The 18,229-nt window shown below is 32.3% G+C and overlaps 1 protein-coding gene across 50 annotated transcripts in view; it reads right to left on the bottom strand.

Moving 5' to 3' along the window:
• LOC127730979 (neurogenic locus notch homolog protein 2-like) overlaps positions 1-18,229 on the bottom strand; it is a 66,719-nt gene that overhangs the window by 21,032 nt on the left and 27,458 nt on the right. For 31 of the 50 annotated variants that reach the window (XM_052239621.1, XM_052239622.1, XM_052239638.1 and 28 more), the window contains 10 exons: positions 17,741-17,965; positions 17,024-17,248; positions 12,651-12,875; positions 11,930-12,154; positions 11,296-11,520; positions 10,329-10,553; positions 9,364-9,588; positions 8,399-8,623; positions 6,527-6,751; positions 4,065-4,289 (listed from right to left, as the gene is read on the bottom strand). In XM_052239621.1, the coding sequence (XP_052095581.1) occupies positions 4,065-4,289; positions 6,527-6,751; positions 8,399-8,623; positions 9,364-9,588; positions 10,329-10,553; positions 11,296-11,520; positions 11,930-12,154; positions 12,651-12,875; positions 17,024-17,248; positions 17,741-17,965 (2,250 nt within the window). The remainder of the gene's footprint in view (positions 1-4,064; positions 4,290-6,526; positions 6,752-8,398; positions 8,624-9,363; positions 9,589-10,328; positions 10,554-11,295; positions 11,521-11,929; positions 12,155-12,650; positions 12,876-17,023; positions 17,249-17,740; positions 17,966-18,229) is intronic. The other 19 variants (XM_052239635.1, XM_052239657.1, XM_052239671.1 and 16 more) reach the window with 16 other exon arrangements.

The raw sequence follows: 18,229 nt of genomic DNA, 5'->3' as shown, positions 1-18,229 counted from the left end.
TTCTATTTTTAACCAAGTCGGCCATGATGGTTGGAATGCGGGGTCATCGGACAAATTTTTTAAACAAGATACCCTAATAATGATTATAGCTAAGTATGGTTAAATTTGTCTCAGTAGTTTCAGAGAAGACGATTTTTGTAAAAGATTACAAAAATTTACAAAAAATTGTTAAAAATTGACTATTAAGGGCAATAACTCCTAAATGGGTCGACTGACAATTTTAGTCATGACAACTTATTAGTAGATCTTACTTTGCTGAACATTATTGCTGTTTACAGTTTATCTCTATCTATAATTATATTCAAGATAATAACCAAAAACTGCAAAATTTCCTTAAAATTACCAATTCAGGGGCAGCAACCCAACAACGGGTTGTCGGATTCGTCTGATAATTTCAGGGCAGATAAATCTAAATCTGATGAACATTTTTGCCACCTGTCAGATTTGCTCTAAATGCTTTAGTTTCAGAGATATAAACCAAAAACTGCATTTTACCCCTATGTTTATTATTAACCAAGTCGGCCATGATGGTTGGAATGCAGGGTCATCGGACAATTTTTTAAACTAGATACCCTAATAACGATTATAGCCAAGTATGGTTAAATTTGTCTCAGTAGTTTCAGAGAAGACGATTTTTGTAAAAGATTACAAAAATTTACAAAAAATTGTTAAAAATTGACTATTAAGGACAATAACTCCTAAAGGGGTCGACTGACAATTTTGGTCATGACAACTTATTTGTAGATCTTACTTTGCTGAACATTATTGCTGTTTACAGTTTATCTCTATCTATAATAATATTCAAGATAATAACCAAAAACTGCAAAATTTCCTTAAAATTACCAATTCAGGGGCAGCAACCCAACAACAGGTTGTCAGATTTGTCTGAAAATTTCAGGGCAGATAGATCTTGACCTGATAATCAGTTTTATCCTTGTCAGATTTACTCTAAATGCTTTGGTTTCAGAGATATAAGCCAAAATCTACATTTTACCCCTATGTTCTATTTTTAGCCACAGCGGCCATCTTGGTTGGTTGGCAGGGTCATCGGACATATTTTTTAAACTACATACCCTAATGATGATTGTGGCCAAGTTTGGTTAAATTTGGCCCAGTGGTTTCAGAGGAGAAGATTTTTGTAAAAAGCTAAAGACGACTGACGACGGACGCCAAGTGATGAGAAAAGCTCACTTGGCCCTTTGGGCCAGGTGAGCTTATAACAACAACCAGTGATGACTAAGTTCTCTAAAATTAGATATGATTTAACACTCAAACATTGTTAGAATCAGTATATCAAAGAACCAAAGAATTCAATTTTTGATAAAATTAAACAAAAGTTTAATTTAGGACCCTTTGGACCTCAATGTGGTATTATCTTATTATAAATGAAAAGAAATACAGGTTTAGATTAACCATTTCAAAGAACCCTATATTTATTCAATTTTTGTTGAAATCAAACACAGTTTAATTTTGGACCCCCGATTTGGACCAACTTGAAAACTGGGCCCAAAATCAGAAATCTAAATATATGTTTATTAATAAACAATATAAGCTTAGTTTTTAAAGGAGTTCACTTCATAAAAAAAAAATATATAGCATTCAGAAAATTAGTTTTTACAGAATAACAAACAAACATGACACAAAATTCTCCAAACAATTTACCAAAGAAAAGAAGAAAAAAATCCAAAATCTCATTTATCATTAATACAATGTCTTTTCAAAATGAATAAAACTTATCAGTAACAAGAAATAATTGTAACAGGATGCTGTTACGAAGTCTCCCAAACAAAGCTCCAATAATTCGTCATTCCCATGGTCACCTTACATTGGCCAAAGTCCAGTACAAATTGGTTTGTGATATGCATAAGTGACGCCTATGAATTGACCCTGTATGTCATTCAAATCTTCTTGAAATGACGAACAGGAGTATATACGGTTGTTTAGGGGTGGAGATCTCGACCGTTTACAAGTTCTCAAAAGGGGGGTGTGATCCCCAGTGGACTCCCCCTAAATTTCATATGATTTGTTTTTTTGTCCCATACAAGAATATATATGGTTTAGGGGTGGGCATCGTGACCGTTTACAAGTACTTAAACAGGAGGGGTGGGGGTGACCCCAGGAGACTCAGCTTTTATTTCATTTGATTTGTTTTATTGTCCTATACAAGAATATATATGGTTTCGGGGTGGGGATCTTGACCGTTTACAAGTTATCAATAAGAAGGGGGGGGGGGGGTGGGGGTTACCCCAATGGACTTCCCCTATATTTCATTTGATTTGTTTTAATGTCCCATACAAGAATATATATGGCTTAGGGGTGGGAATCTCAACCGATTACAAGTTCTCAAACAGGAGGGGTTGGGGTTGACCCAAAAGGACTCACCTTTAATTTCATTTGATTTGTTTTATTGTCCCATACAAGAATATATATGGTTTCAGGGTGGGGATCTTGACCATTTATAAGTTTTCAAAATAGAAGGGGGGTGGGGGTGAACCCGGGGACTCCACCAATATTTCATTTGATTTGTTTTATTGTCCCATACAAGAATATATATGGTTTCGGGGTGGGGATCTTGACCTTTTACAAGTTTTCAAAAAGAAGGGGGTGGGGGTTTCCCCAGGGAACTTCCCCTAAATTTCATTTGATTTGTTTTATTGTCCCATACAAGAACATATATGGTTTAGGGAGTGGGAAGTCGACCGTTTTCAAGTTCTTAAACAGGAGGGGGTTGAGTTGACCCCAGGGGACTCGTCTTTTATTTCATTTGAATTGTTTTATTGTCCCATACAAGAATATATATGGTTTCGGGATGGGGATCTTGACCGTTTACAAGTTTTCAAAAAGAAGGGGGGTGGGGGTGACCTCACTGGACTTCCCCTATATTTCATTTGATTTGTTTTATTGTCCCATACAAGAATATATATGGTTTGGGGGGGGGGATCTCAACCGTTTACAAAGTTCTCAGACCTCACTGGACTCGCCTTTTATTTCATTTGATTTGTTTTATTGTCTCATGCAAGAATATATATGGTTTAGGGGTGGGGATCTCGACCTTTTACAAGATAAAAGCACATTATCAAATTGAAGTTGGGTGGGGGTAAGAATATATATGATTTAGGGAGACTTAATTATCTACAAAATGTCTAATAATGAACAGTAAATTTCAAACTTCATTTATACAGTCCTTCTAGTAAATTTCAAACTTTATATATACAGTCCTACAGATCTTATCAGGAAACAGAAAATTTTCAAATAAATCTGTCACTCCAATTATTATCATATGCTAAGACATTTCCCAGATCTAATTAATAATGAAAATAAATCATCATATGCTAAAATGTTTCCCAGATCTAATTGAACAGAACTATGGTTTAACATAGTACTCTAACATTACATATATAATAATTAATAATGTTATAATCTTCAAAATGTCTTATGATATAGCTTATAATCATTACCACTTAGGACATAGATAATTTTCAAATAAATCTGTCACTCCAATTTTTATTGTGAGATAAGACAAATCATAACATGATAACAAGAGTAAAATATTTAAAATTCCACTTTTGGATATTAAAAATGGCGATAACTCAAAAAGGAGAAATACTTAAGTCTTGAAAATTGAACAAGACATTCATTAAGTCCCAGGAAACAACATATTTAAATTTGAAACAAGTTTGATAAAGCGTTTTCATGTTATTGGGCTGACACTGTTTGGCAGCCGCCCGTAGATCCGCCCAGCCGTCCGCCGTACATCACCATTTTAATAACCGATATTTCCTTCAAAAATCTGGTTAATAAAAAAGGTTTTGTTTCTAGGCAACAAACCCAGTAATTTTACATTATCAAGACCAGAAAACCTTAAATTTAAGTAATCTTTTTAGATTTGAGTTTAGTATTAGAGATTTTAACCAGAAAATAATAAACATTTCAACTATATATCATCACATAGCAATATTAAATGCTGAGAGGAGACTTATTGCCATTCAGCCAGATTATAGTGACTATCAAATCAAGTGAATTTATTTGATAATTGACAATTATACAGCATCTGCAAACCATACCTTTGGTATTGGACAACAACCATATTGGCCAGATGCTAGTTTACAACATGTCTGTCCTGTTTTACATTCTGACTGACCATCAGGACATTTCACACTTCCAACATTAGCAGGAACCTTTTCAAACCAGTCCAATATAGCAATTTCTCCACGATTACATTTTCCAGATGACACATCACAGGTAGTTCCCTCAGGACAACAATGTTTACCATCAGTACAACAGACAGCCTGTTAATTGTGAGCATAGTAGAAAAAAGTCAAATTTGCATATTTATAACATGATGATATTCAGCTAATTTATCCTAATGTTTATTTTTATTTTTCAAATAAAACTGAGCTTGAAAAAGGTAACTATTGATACAATTTTTTTTTTAGTTTACTGTAAATTCATTTTTATTATTCAATTTATTGTCCTCAGGCAATAATGAAATCTTATTAATGCCCTTGAAAAAATTTATAAAGGAAAATCACTTTTGAAATTATGAATGGTAGTTTTTATTTTTGCAAAACTTGAAATGGCAAAATTTTTCGTATTATTAAAAACATTGCAATAATTTCTAAATTTACAGTCCTAGGAATAAAAAATCAAAGCATTGTTGATGTTGTGATCCAGTCATATTCATAGCTAGTCTCATATTCTTTCTGACCATACTTTTTTCTAAATTTTTACTCTGTTCATTTCCAATCTTACTGTAAAATTTCTGTTATTGTCCAAAGGTAGGGAATTTCGCAATATTGATGCAAATATAGATATATATATATACTGATCTTTCAATTTTAGACTCTGTCAGATTTTACTTTTGACGAGAATGGAAAGGAAAATCGTCAAACAAGTAATATATTTTTTATATGCCATTAATAATGACAGGTTTAATAATTTCCAGAAAGAAGCCTTATAAATGCACTTTCTAAACAACAAAAATTAAAAAAAAATAATAACTTTCTTTATCTAAATTGGTGTTCATTCTTCATTAAGAAAAAATACATTTCCTGTATTCAAATCTGAATGTACAAATACCTAATGCTGAGATATATCCAATTACTGTTAAATAGCAATATAATGGGATATAAATGTAAAACAAACAAATAAATTTTATTGCAGAAAATGCTCAGTTAAGAGTTATGCAATTTTGTTTAATATTTCAACCAAATTTCTGATAATTGTAACTAATTAATTAGAACTTGATTATTGACTTATGTCAGATGATAATGGCACTGATTTTACAAGTAAAATAAAATATGCTCGGTGGTGGAACTGTTCGACATACGAAAGTAAGGTTACCATATAAAGGGTGTAAAGATCCAGAGAAGAAGCTTGCATTTATTATACATATTTTTTTCATTTTAAGTATTTTCTTTGAAAAAAAAAAGCACATCAGATTAATCATTCAGCTAGCTAGCAAAATTAAAAGAATATTTTAATGCAGTGTAGATCTAAATACATTTGTAGATTTACTATTGAGGTCAAGAATGTGTGTATTCAGTTAAGTGTGTAATAAATTGTGACTATTTAATTATGTAACAGGTCATGAGATATTAACTGTTTTGAATTAAGCCTGGGGTTGTTTCTAATTAATACGTATTTGAAAATCATGACAGTTAATAATCATTTGACTCTTACTTGCCTATGGAAAGAATTGGAGTAATACCATTTCAAAAAAGTGTGGGAATCAACTTAGATATATTAATACACATGTTGACCTACATTTCATTGAACAATGATTTCCACAAGCACAAGATACTAATATAATACTTTCAAAATTCTTATCAACTGATTCAATTGATATACAAATACTTTTTCAAATTAATTTATAAATAGTGAATCATCATAAATTTTGATTTAGATAGGAACTATGTCCAAGTGTATATCTAAAATAAAGTCACTATTCGACCAATCTTTTCTTAATTTAAGGGCAAATAACATGTCAAAAATTTGCAGTTGATGATTAAAATAGTGTAGAAAGTTTCTGCAAGTCATTAAAACACATAATTAAGTTCATGATATGTCTTCAACTTAGTATTCTGCACCATCTCCAAAACCAGAGTGATCGCATAGATCCAGCATGGCTGAATCAAAAAGTGTTATTGTGAAATGTAGTAAAATCAGTATATTTAGAACATTTAATCTAAAGTTAATATCATTTCAAACCTATGTAGGTTTAGCATGAGATGGTGTGAAAGCTGTTAACAAAAAAAAAAAAATGAAATTTTCAGCAATATATCATCACATTACAATAGGAAACGCTACAAGAAAGCAGACTTTTTTGGAGATTTATTGCCATTCAGACAGATTTTTATGCCAATGCGTGCAATTGAAGTACTACCATAAACAGTACAACTATATATCATCACATATCAATATGAAATGCTGAGAGGATACTTTTTGTCATTCAGGAAGATTATAGTGACTGTCAGATCGAATGAAATCTTTTTAATGGCAAAATATACTACATCCTCAAACATACCTTTGGTATTGGACAACAACCATATTGACCAGATGCTAGTTTACAACATGTCTGTCCTGTTTTACATTCTGACTGACCATCAGGACATTTCACACTTCCAACATTAGCAGGAACCTTTTCAAACCAGTCCAATACAGCAATTTCTCCACGATTACATTTTCCAGATGACGCATCACAGGTAGTTCCCTCAGGACAACAATGTTTACCATCAGTACAACAAACAGCCTATAAAGTGTAAACCTATTAGAAAACCCTCCAATTTGCAGATTCATAACATGAATAAATACAACGAATTTTAACCTAAAATATATATTTCTCTTTCAAATAAAAATGCAGCTGCTAATATCTGAGTATTGGTACAAATAAAATTGAGAATGGAAATTGGGAATGTGTCAAAGAGACAACATCCCGACCAAAGAGCAGAATTCACCCGAAGGCCACCAATGGGTCTTCAACACAGCGAGAAAATCCCGCACCCGGAAGCGGGCTTCAGCTGGCCACTAAACAAAAATGTGTACTAGTTCAATGAAAATGGACGTCACACTAAACTCCAAAACATATAAATGAATTAAAATTAAAAAACATACAAGACTAACAAAGGCCAGAGGCTCCTGACTTGGGACAGGCGCCAAAATGCGGCGGGGTTAAACATGTTTTGTGAGATCTCAACCCTCCCCTATACCTCTAGCCAATGTAGAATAAACAAACACACAGCAATACGCACAATAAAACTCAGTTTAAAAGAAGTCCGAATCAGATGTCAGAATAGGTAACAAAAGAAACTAAGCGAAATGACAATGATACATAAATTAACAAAGGACTACTAGCAGTTACTGACATGCCAGCTCCAGACCTCAATTAAACTGATTGAAAGATTATGTCTTCATCATATGAAAATCAAGCACAATCCCTCCTGTTAGGGGTTTAGTATCATACCATCATAAAATATATGAGAAGAACATGGCCCGTATCATGCCAACAACTTGTTTTAGAATAAATGTGTTTATTTCCGATGCAAAGACCCTATGAGTGAATCAATATTAATACCAAAATATGCCATCTTTAATGACCTGACAACAGTATCGTAACTATATCTCTTCTGAATAAGTCTGTTTAAAGGTTTGGTTAGCTTCTGAGGTGAATGTTTACATTTTTGTGCTTTGTATAGAATATTACCATAAAAGATAGGATGTGAAATACCGGAACGTATAAGATGTCTGCATGTTGATTTATATTTACTAATGATGTCCTTGTACTGATGATAAAATTTAGTAAATGTTTTGACTAGTTTGTGATATCAAAAAAACCCTGGTGTAATAATTGGTATTAAGCTTCCCGTTAAAGATATAGATATCAAGATCCAGGAAAGGGCAGTGTTCATTGTTAGCATTAGCTTTATCTAAAGTCAGTTCAGCAGGATAAATATATTTTAGTCTACAAGAAATCAAAAGAGGTATAACTGTGAAGTGTAGCATTGCTATTAATTAGAAAGATATGTCTTCACATCATGATCATATCAATATGATATGCTGCCAGGAGAATTATTGCCAAGCTAACATATTTTTGTAACAATCAGTGCTTTTCAAAGTACTGTTCAAAAACAAAACAGAAAAGTAATTAACAGTATAACTATGTATCATCACTAAGCAAAATGAAATAATGAGAGCAGAACTATTTCCATTCAGACAGGTTTAACGGACTGTCAGATCAAGTTATTATTTGTTAATGGACAATTATACAACATCTGTATAACATATATCTTCACATAGCAATATAGAATGCTGAGAGGAAACTTATTTCCATTGAGACATATTATAGTGATTTAGTGAATTAATATGTTAATGGAAAATTATACACCATCTGTAACCATACCTTTGGTATTGGACAACAACCATATTGACCAGATGCTAGTTTACAACAGGTCTGTCCTGTTTTACATTCTGACTGACCATCAGGACATTTCACACTTCCAACATTAGCAGGAACCTTTTCAAACCAGTCCAATACAGTCATGTCTCCCCGGTTACATTTTCCAGATGACACATCATAGGTAGTTCCCTCAGGACAACAATGTTTACCATCAGTACAACAGACAGCCTGTTAGTTGTGAGCATAGTTGAAAACTGTCAAATTTGCATATTTATAACATGATGATATTCAGCTTATTTATCCTAATGTTTATTTTTCTCTTTCAAATAAAACTGAGCTTGAAAAAGGTAACTATTGATACAATTTTTTTTTAGTTTACTGTAAATTCATTTTTATTATTCAATTTATTGTCCTCAGGCAATAATGAAATCTTATTAATGCCATTGAAAAAATTTATAAAGGAAAATCACTTTTGAATTATGAATGGTAGTTTCTATTTTTGCAAAACTTGAAATGGCAAAATTTTTCCTATTATTAAAAACATTGCAATAATTTCTAAATTTACAGTCCTAGGAATCAAAAAAGGTGTTATTGTGAAATGTAGTAAAATCAGTATATTTAGAACATTTAATTTAAAATTAATATCATTTCAAACCTATGTAGGTTTAGCATGAGATGGTGTGAAAGCTGTTAACAAAAAAAGAAATGAAATTTTTAGCAATATATCATCACATTACAATAGGAAACGCTACAAGAAAGCAGACTTTTTTGGAGATTTATTGCCATTCAGACAGATTTTTATGCCAATGCGTGCAATTGAAGTACTACCATAAACAGTACAACTATATATCATCACAAAGCAATATGAAATGCTGAGAGGATACTTTTTGTCATTCAGGAAGATTATAGTGACTGTCAGATCGAATGAAATCTTTTAATGGCAAAATATACTACATCCTCAAACATACCTTTGGTATTGGACAACAACCATATTGACCAGATGCTAGTTTACAACATGTCTGTCCTGTTTTACATTCTGATCGACCATCAGGACATTTCACACTTCCAACATTAGCAGGAACCTTTTCAAACCAATCCAATATAGTCATGTCTCCACGGTTACATTTTCCAGATGACACATCACAGGTAGTTCCCTCAGGACAACAATGTTTACCATCAGTACAACAGACAGCCTGTTAGTTGTGAGCATAGTTGAAAACTGTCAAATTTGCATATTTATAACATGATGATATTCAGCTAATTTATCCTAATGTTTATTTTTCTATTTCCAATAAAACTGAGCTTGAAAAAGGTAACTTTTGATACAATTTTTTTTAGTTTACTGTAAATTCATTTTTATTATTCAATTTATTGTCCTCAGGCAATAATGAAATCTTATTAATGCCCTTGAAAAAATTTATAAAGGAAAATTACTTTTGAATTATGAATGTTAGTTTTTATTTTTGCAAAACTTGAAATGGCAAAATTTTTCCTATTATTAAAAACATTGCAATAATTTCTAAATTTACAGTCCTAGGAGTCAAAAAAGGTGTTATTGTGAAATGTAGTAGAATCAGTATATTTAGAACATTTGATTTAAAATTAATATCATTTCAAACCTATGTAGGTTTAGCATGAGATAGTGTGAAAGCTGTTAACAAAAAAAGAAATGAATTGTTTAGCAATAATATCATCACATTACAATAGGAAACACTACAAGAAAACAGACTTTTTTGGAGATTTATTGCCATTCAGACAGATTTTTATGCCAATGCATGCAATTGAAGTACTACCATTAACAGAACAACTATATATCATCACAAAGCAATATGAAATGCCGAGAGGATACTTTTTGTAATTCAGGAAGATTATAGTGACTGTCAGATCGAATGAAATCTTTTAATGGCAAAATATACTACATCCTCAAACATACCTTTGGTATTGGACAACAACCATATTGACCAGATGCTAGTTTACAACATGTCTGTCCTGTTTTACATTCTGACTGACCATCAGGACATTTCACACTTCCAACATTAGCAGGAACCTTTTCAAACCAGTCCAATACAGTCATGTCTCCACGGTTACATTTTCCAGATGACACATCACAGGTAGTTCCCTCAGGACAACAATGTTTACCATCAGTACAACAGACAGCCTGTTAGTTGTGAGCATAGTTGAAAACTGTCAAATTTGCATATTTATAACATGATGATATTCAGCTAATTTATCCTAATGTTTATTTTTCTCTTTCCAATAAAACTGAGCTTGAAAAAGGTAACTATTGATACAATTTTTTTTTAGTTTACTGTAAATTCATTTTTATTATTCAATTTATTGTCCTCAGGCAATAATGAAATCTTATTAATGCCATTGCAAAATTTATAAAGGAAAATCACTTTTGAATTATGAATGGTAGTTTTTATTTTTGCAAAACTTGAAATGGCAAAAAATGTTCGTATTATTAAAAACATTGCAATAATTTCTAAATTTACAGTCCTAGGAATCAAAAAAGGTGTTATTGTGAAATGTAGTAAAATCAGTATATTTAGAACATTTAATTTAAAATTAATATCATTTCAAACCTATGTAGGTTTAGCATGAGATGGTGTGAAAGCTGTTAACAAAAAAAGAAATGAAATTTTTAGCAATATATCATCACATTACAATAGGAAACGCTACACGAAAGCAGACTTTTTTGGAGATTTATTGCCATTCAGACAGATTTTTATGCCAATGCGTGCAATTGAAGTACTACCATAAAACAGTACAACTATATATCATCACAAAGCAATATGAAATGCTGAGAGGATACTTTTTGTCATTTAGGAAGATTATACTGACTGTCAGATCGAATGAAATCTTTTTAATGGCAAAATATACTACATCCTCAAACATACCTTTGGTATTGGACAACAACCATATTGACCAGATGCTAGTTTACAACATGTCTGTCCTGTTTTACATTCTGATCGACCATCAGGACATTTCACACTTCCAACATTAGCAGGAACTTTTTCAAACCAGTCCAATACAGCAAATTCTCCACGGTTACATTTTCCAGAAGACACATCACAGGTAGTTCCCTCAGGGCAACAATGTTTACCATCAGTACAACAGACAGCCTGTTAAATGCAAGCCTATTAGCAAACCTTTCCACATGCAAAATGATACCCAGATTAAATAAAGCAATTTCTACTTCAATGTTATTTTTCTTTTGCCAAACAACTGCAGAGCACAAAAATGCAAATATAAGTTATAAAAAAGGTTTTGTTTCTAGGAAAAATCCTTTTTTCACATTTTCAAGATCAGAAAACTTTAAAGTTAAGCAATCGTTCAAATATATCGTTCAAATATATGTGTCTAGTGCTAGAGATTTTAACCAGAAAGTAATAAAAAGCTCAACTATATATCATCACATAGCAATATGAAATATTGAGGAGAGACTTACTGCCATTCAGAAAGATTATAGTGACTATCAGATTAAGTGAATTAATTTGTTCATGGAAAGTTATACAATATCTGTAACCATACCTTCGGGATTGGACAACAACCATATTGACCAGATGCTAGTTTACAACAGGTCTGTCCTGTTTTACATTCTGACTGACTATCAGGACATTTCACACTTTCAACATTAGCAGGAACTTTTTCAAACCAGTCCAATACAGCAATTTCTCCACGATTACATTTTCCAGATGACACATCACAGGTAGTTCCCTCAGGACAACAATGTTTACCATCAGTACAACAGACAGCCTGTTAAGTGTAAACCATTAAGTAAACTTTCTAGTTTGCAGATTCATAACATGAATAAATAAAGCTACTTCTACCCCAAAGTATATATTTCTTTTTCGAATAATAGTGCAGCTTGTAATATGTGAGCATTGATACAAAATATTTTCTAGTTAACTAGGAATCGAAAGAGGTGTAAATGTTAAATGTAGTATTACTATCAATGAGAAAATAATAGAAATTTCAATGATATGTCTCCACATCATGCACATAGCAATATGATATGCTGCAAGAAGACTTATTGCCAATTTGACAGATGTTTGTAACAATAGGTGCTTTTTAAAGTTCTGTTAAAAAGAAACCCAGAAAAGTTATAAATAGTTCAACTATATATTATCACATAGCAATATGAAATGCTGAGACGAGACTTTTTTTCGTTCAGGCAGATTATAGTGAATATCAGATCAAGTGAAATACTTTTCAATGCCAAAATACTTGTATACTACATCCTTAAACATACCTTTGGTATAGGACAACAACCATATTGACCAGATGCTAGTTTACAACATGTCTGTCCTGTTTTACATTCTGACTGACCATCAGGACATTTCACACTTCCAACATTAGCAGGAACTTTTTCAAACCAGTCTATTACAGTCATGTCTCCACGGTTACATTTTCCAGATGACACATCACAGGTAGTTCCCTCAGGACAACAATGTTTACCATCAGTACAACAGACAGCCTGTAAAGTGTAAGCCTATTAGAAACCTTGCACATTTATAACATGAAGATATACAACTAATTCTATCCTAATGTTTATTTTTCTCTTTCAAGTAAAACTGACCTAGAAAAGGTAACTATAGATACAATAAAATTTTTAATTTACTGTAAATTCAGAAATTAATGCCTGCATTTATTATTCAATTCCTGTGCCCTCGGGCAATAATGCGAAATCTTATTAATGCCATTGCAAAAACTTTATAAAGGAAAATCACTTCTGAAATTATAAATGGAAGTTTTTATTGTAAAACTGATACTGTCATTTTTTGGTATTATCAAAAACATTGCAATAATTTCTGAATTTATAGAAGTAGGAATTAAACTAGAGGCTCTCAAGAGCCTGTGTCGCTCACCTGTATTTACTGATGCTTTGGAAATCATGTAAAAAAAGTTTAAAATCATAATTAATAGTACTAGATATTAGATATTGTAATGATATCTAAGATAATAACAAAAAACTGCAAAATTTTTGTAAAATTACTAACTCAGGGGCAGCAACACAACAACGGGTTGTTGGATTCGTCTGGAAATTACAGGGCAGATAAATCTAAATCTGATGAACATTTTTGCCACCTGTCAGATTTGCTCTAAATGCTTTAGTTTCAGAGATATAAACCAAAAACTGCATTTTACCCCTATGTTCTATTTTTAACCAAGTCGGCCATGATGGTTGGAAGGCAGGGTCATCGGACAAATTTTTTAAACTAGATACCCTAAAAATGATTATGGCCAAGTATGGTTAAATTTGTCTCAGTAGTTTCAGAGAAGAAGATTTTTGTAAAAGATTACAAAAATTTACAAAAAATTGTTAAAGTTGACTATTAAGGGCAATAACTCCTAAAGGAGTCGACTGACAATTTTGGTCATGACAACTTATTTGTAGATCTAACTTTGCTGAACATTATTGCTGTTTACAGTTTATTTCTATCTATAATAATATTCATGATAATAACCAAAAACTGCAAAATTTCCTTAAAATTACCAATTCAGGGGCAGCAACCCAACAACAGGTTGTCAGAATTGTCTGAAAATTTCAGGGCAGATAGATCTTGACCTGATTATCAGTTTTACCCTTGTCAGATTTACTATAAATGCTTTGGTTTCAGAGATATAAGCCAAAATCTACATTTTACCCCTATGTTCTATTTTTAGCCATGGCGGCCATCTTGGTTGGTTGGCGGGGTCATCGGACACAAATTTTAAACTAGATACCCTAATGATGATTGTGGCCAAGTTTGGTTAAATTTGGCCCAGTGGTTTCAGAGCAGAAGATTTTTGTAAAAAGCTAACGACGACGGACGACGGACGACGACGACGGACGACGGACGCCAAGTGATGAGAAAAGCTCACTTGGCCCTTCGGGCCAGGTGAGCTAAAAATGTGTTTTTGTGAAATGAAGAATGATCAGTATATTTAGAAAATTTAATTCAATCAATGCCAAATTTCAAACTGATGTAGGTTTGCAAGAGATAGCGTGAAAGCTATTAACAAGAAAAGTAATACAGTTTTCAGCGATATATCATCACATTGCAATAGGAAATGCTACAAGCAGACTTTATTTAGGAGACTTATTGACATTCAGACCGATTTCTATGACATTTTATGCAATTCAAGTTCTGATAAAAGGTAAACCAGAAAATCAATAAACAGTTCAACTAAATGTTACCACATAACAATATGAAATGCTGAGTGAAGATTTATTGCCATTTAGACAGATTATAGTGACTATCAGTTTAAGTGAATTAATTTGTTGAAGGAAAATTATACAACATCTGTAAATATAAATAAGAAGATGTGGTATGAGTGCCAATGAGACATATATCTATCCAAGTCACAATGTGTAATAAATTGCTTCGCCAAGCCCAGCTATATATGACCGCAGAGGTCCAACCCTGAACAGTTGGGGCAAAAATGGACACAATATTCGTGCTTGATAAAGGTCTGAATTTGGATTGTAATTAAATATTTGACACATAATAGGTTTCTGACACAGAATAACTGTAGTCAAAGAACTTAGAATTGATTGGTTATATGATTTGAATTTATATTCAATTTCATGCTTCTGTGCAATACACTGTGCTGTTGCGCAATACTTTGTAAATCTGTTTTCAGACGATATACAAAGAATTAGCAATTAGCAATTGTGACACACAATTATTCTTTGGAAAATTGACAATGAAAAATTGACCCCCCCTCCCCTCAAAAAAAGATTTGTTAACCCCCACCCTCCCCATTTTTGTAAAAAAAAAAATAATGGAATAAATTTTCTTTTCAATTTCTGAAATCTTGATAAAAAATTGTCCCCATCCCCCACCATTTTTTTTTACCCCCAAGATATGGTCATAATCTCAATTGAAATTTCCAATGGAGTTTGCAACCATATAAACCCATTTAAATACATCATAAAAGTATTGAAATAGAAAATGACATACATAATCATGGCTAAAATTAATAAACCTTCATCAGTATTTAATAGTAACTTCTAAAAATAAATTGACAGCTAATCACCTCAAGACAATACAACAATACTTCATAACAAAACCATTGTAAGGGAGGTAACACTTAATGCTAAAATAACCCCAAACAAATGATATTGATCACAAGTAAACAATTCTGAATATGAAAATTTATTACCACTGAACCCTTTGATATACACTATTATTATATCATATATACTTCATCACAGTATTTAATGTTTCTAGAAACAGCTAAAAAATAATTCATACTAGAACTAGCTGACAACTTTACATAATTTAATAGCAATGTAAGGGAGGTAATTCAAATATAACATTGTGATTATTATCTTTTAAATTTTATTTAATGTTTATTAAATCAAACAAAACAAATTTTATAGCCTTAGGACCAAAATTTGGACCAATAAGAAAATGGGCCCAACAACCAAATACACAGTTAGATTCAACATATGAAAAATTGTAATACTTAAAGCAAAAAGTCCAAACATAAAGAATCAAAGCTTTCTCAAAATCAAAATCCCAAAATATTGTTCTCTTCTATATACTGTAAAATATCATGAATCAATCGAATGCTATCCCTTATATAATGCTTAATGGTCCAATATCTATTTCATAGAGATCCAAAGACCAATACTTAAGTAATTGTCCATTAACCAGGAAACCCTTGTTCCCCTCCCTTTTTTTGCCCCTAATTCCTAAACGGTTTGAACCATAACCCACCAAAGCCAATCCTAACCATTCCTTTGTGGTATGGAAACTTGTGGTATAATTTCAGAGAGATCCATTCACTGTTCCACAAGTTATTGTCTGGAAACTAGAAAAATACTTATTTTGGCCCCTTTTGGGCCCCTAATTCCTAAACGGTTGGGACCATAACCCAAAAAATCAATCCCAACCTTCCTTTTGTGGTTTTAAACCTTGTGTTTTAATTTCATATATTTTTATTTACTCATACTCAAGTTATTGTCCGGAAACCAAATGTCTTCGGACGACGCTGACGCCGACGTGATACCAATATACGACCGTAAAATTTTTTGCAGTCGTATAAAAAGTAAACAATTATAGGTCAAAGTACGGCCTTCAACACGAAGCCTTTGCTCACACCGAACAGTAAGCTATAAAGGGCCACAAAAAGACTAGTGTAAAACAATTAAAACAGGAAAACCAACGGTCTAATCTATAAAAAAAACGAGAAACAAGAAACACTCATGAACCACACAAACAAACGACAACCACTGACCAACAGGCTCCTGACTTAAGGCAGGTGCATAAAAATGCAGCGGGTTTAAACGTTTTAACAGGCGACAACCTTCACCCTAACCTGAAACAGTGGTATAACATTACAACATAAAAAGACCCACAATAAAATATCAGTTGAAATGCCTTAACTCAATCAAAAAGACAATACACAAAAACAAGTAAATATTCAATGAATGACTAAGTCTGATCAATGACACAGTATAAATAAAAAAGATGTTTCAATGTCAAAAGACAACTTTAACCTAGAACAAAATGGCGTTAAATAAAGTAACGTACACAGGTAAATATAAATATAATAATTTTGTTGTTAGTACAGAAACAATTTTTACAAAATAAATTTGTTATTCATAGTACCTGTACAGAAGTTTAACCATACCTTTGGTATTGGACAACAACCATATTGACCAGATGCTAGTTTACAACAGGTCTGTCCTGTTTTACATTCTGACTGACCATCAGGACATTTCACACTTCCAACATTAGCAGGAACCTTTTCAAACCAGTCTATTACAGACATGTCTCCACGGTTACATTTTCCAGATGACACATCACAGGTAGTTCCCTCAGGACAACAATGTTTACCATCAGTACAACAGACAGCCTGTTAAGTGTAAACCTTTAAGTAAACCTTCAATATTGCAGATTCATTACATGAATAAATACAACAAATTCTACCCCAAAGTATATATTTCACTTTCAAATAAAAGAATAGCTGGTAATATTTGAGTATTGATACAAAATGTTTTTAAGTTTACAAGAAATTCAAAGAGGTATAATAGGGAAATTTAGCATTGCTATTATAAATGACAAATAATAGAAATTTCAATGATATGGCTACCCATCATGCACATAGCAATATGATTTGCTGCATGGAGACTTATTGCCAAGTTGTCAAATTTTGTAACAATCAGTGTTTTGTTAAAGAACTTCAAAAACAAAGGAGAAAAGTAATTAACAGTTCAACTAAATACCATCACAAAGTAATATGAAATATTAAGAAGAGACTTATTGCCATTCAGACATATTTTAGGGAATATCAGATCAAGTGAATTGATTTGGAAACAGAAAAAAAATACACCATCTGTATCCATACCTTTGGGATTGGACAACAACCATATTGACCAGATGCTAGTTTACAACAGGTCTGTCCTGTTTTACATTCTGACTGACCATCAGGGCATTTCACACTTCCAACATTGGCAGGCACTTTTTCAAACCAGTCTATAACAGACATGTCTCCACGGTTACATTTTCCAGATGACACATCACAGGTAGTTCCCTCAGGACAACAATGTTTACCATCAGTACAACAGACAGCCTGTAAAGTGTACGACTATTAGAAACCTTACAATTTGCATATTTATAACATGAAGATATACAGCTTATTCTATCCTTATGTTTATTTTTCTCTTTCAGGTAAAACTGAGCTTGAAAAAGTTAACTATTGAAACAATAAAAGTTTTAATTTACTGCATTTATCATTCAATTCCTTGCCATCAGGCAATAATGCGAAATATCATTAATGCCATTGCAAAAACTTTATAAAGGTAAATCACATTTGAATCAGAAATTATGAATGGAA

This window comes from Mytilus californianus, unplaced genomic scaffold (assembly GCF_021869535.1).
Source record: "Mytilus californianus isolate M0D057914Y unplaced genomic scaffold, xbMytCali1.0.p SCAF_2, whole genome shotgun sequence".
Taxonomy (NCBI): domain Eukaryota; kingdom Metazoa; phylum Mollusca; class Bivalvia; order Mytilida; family Mytilidae; genus Mytilus; species Mytilus californianus.
The sequence above is the reverse complement of the archived record's forward strand: the minus strand, read 5'-3'. Positions and strand labels throughout refer to the sequence as shown.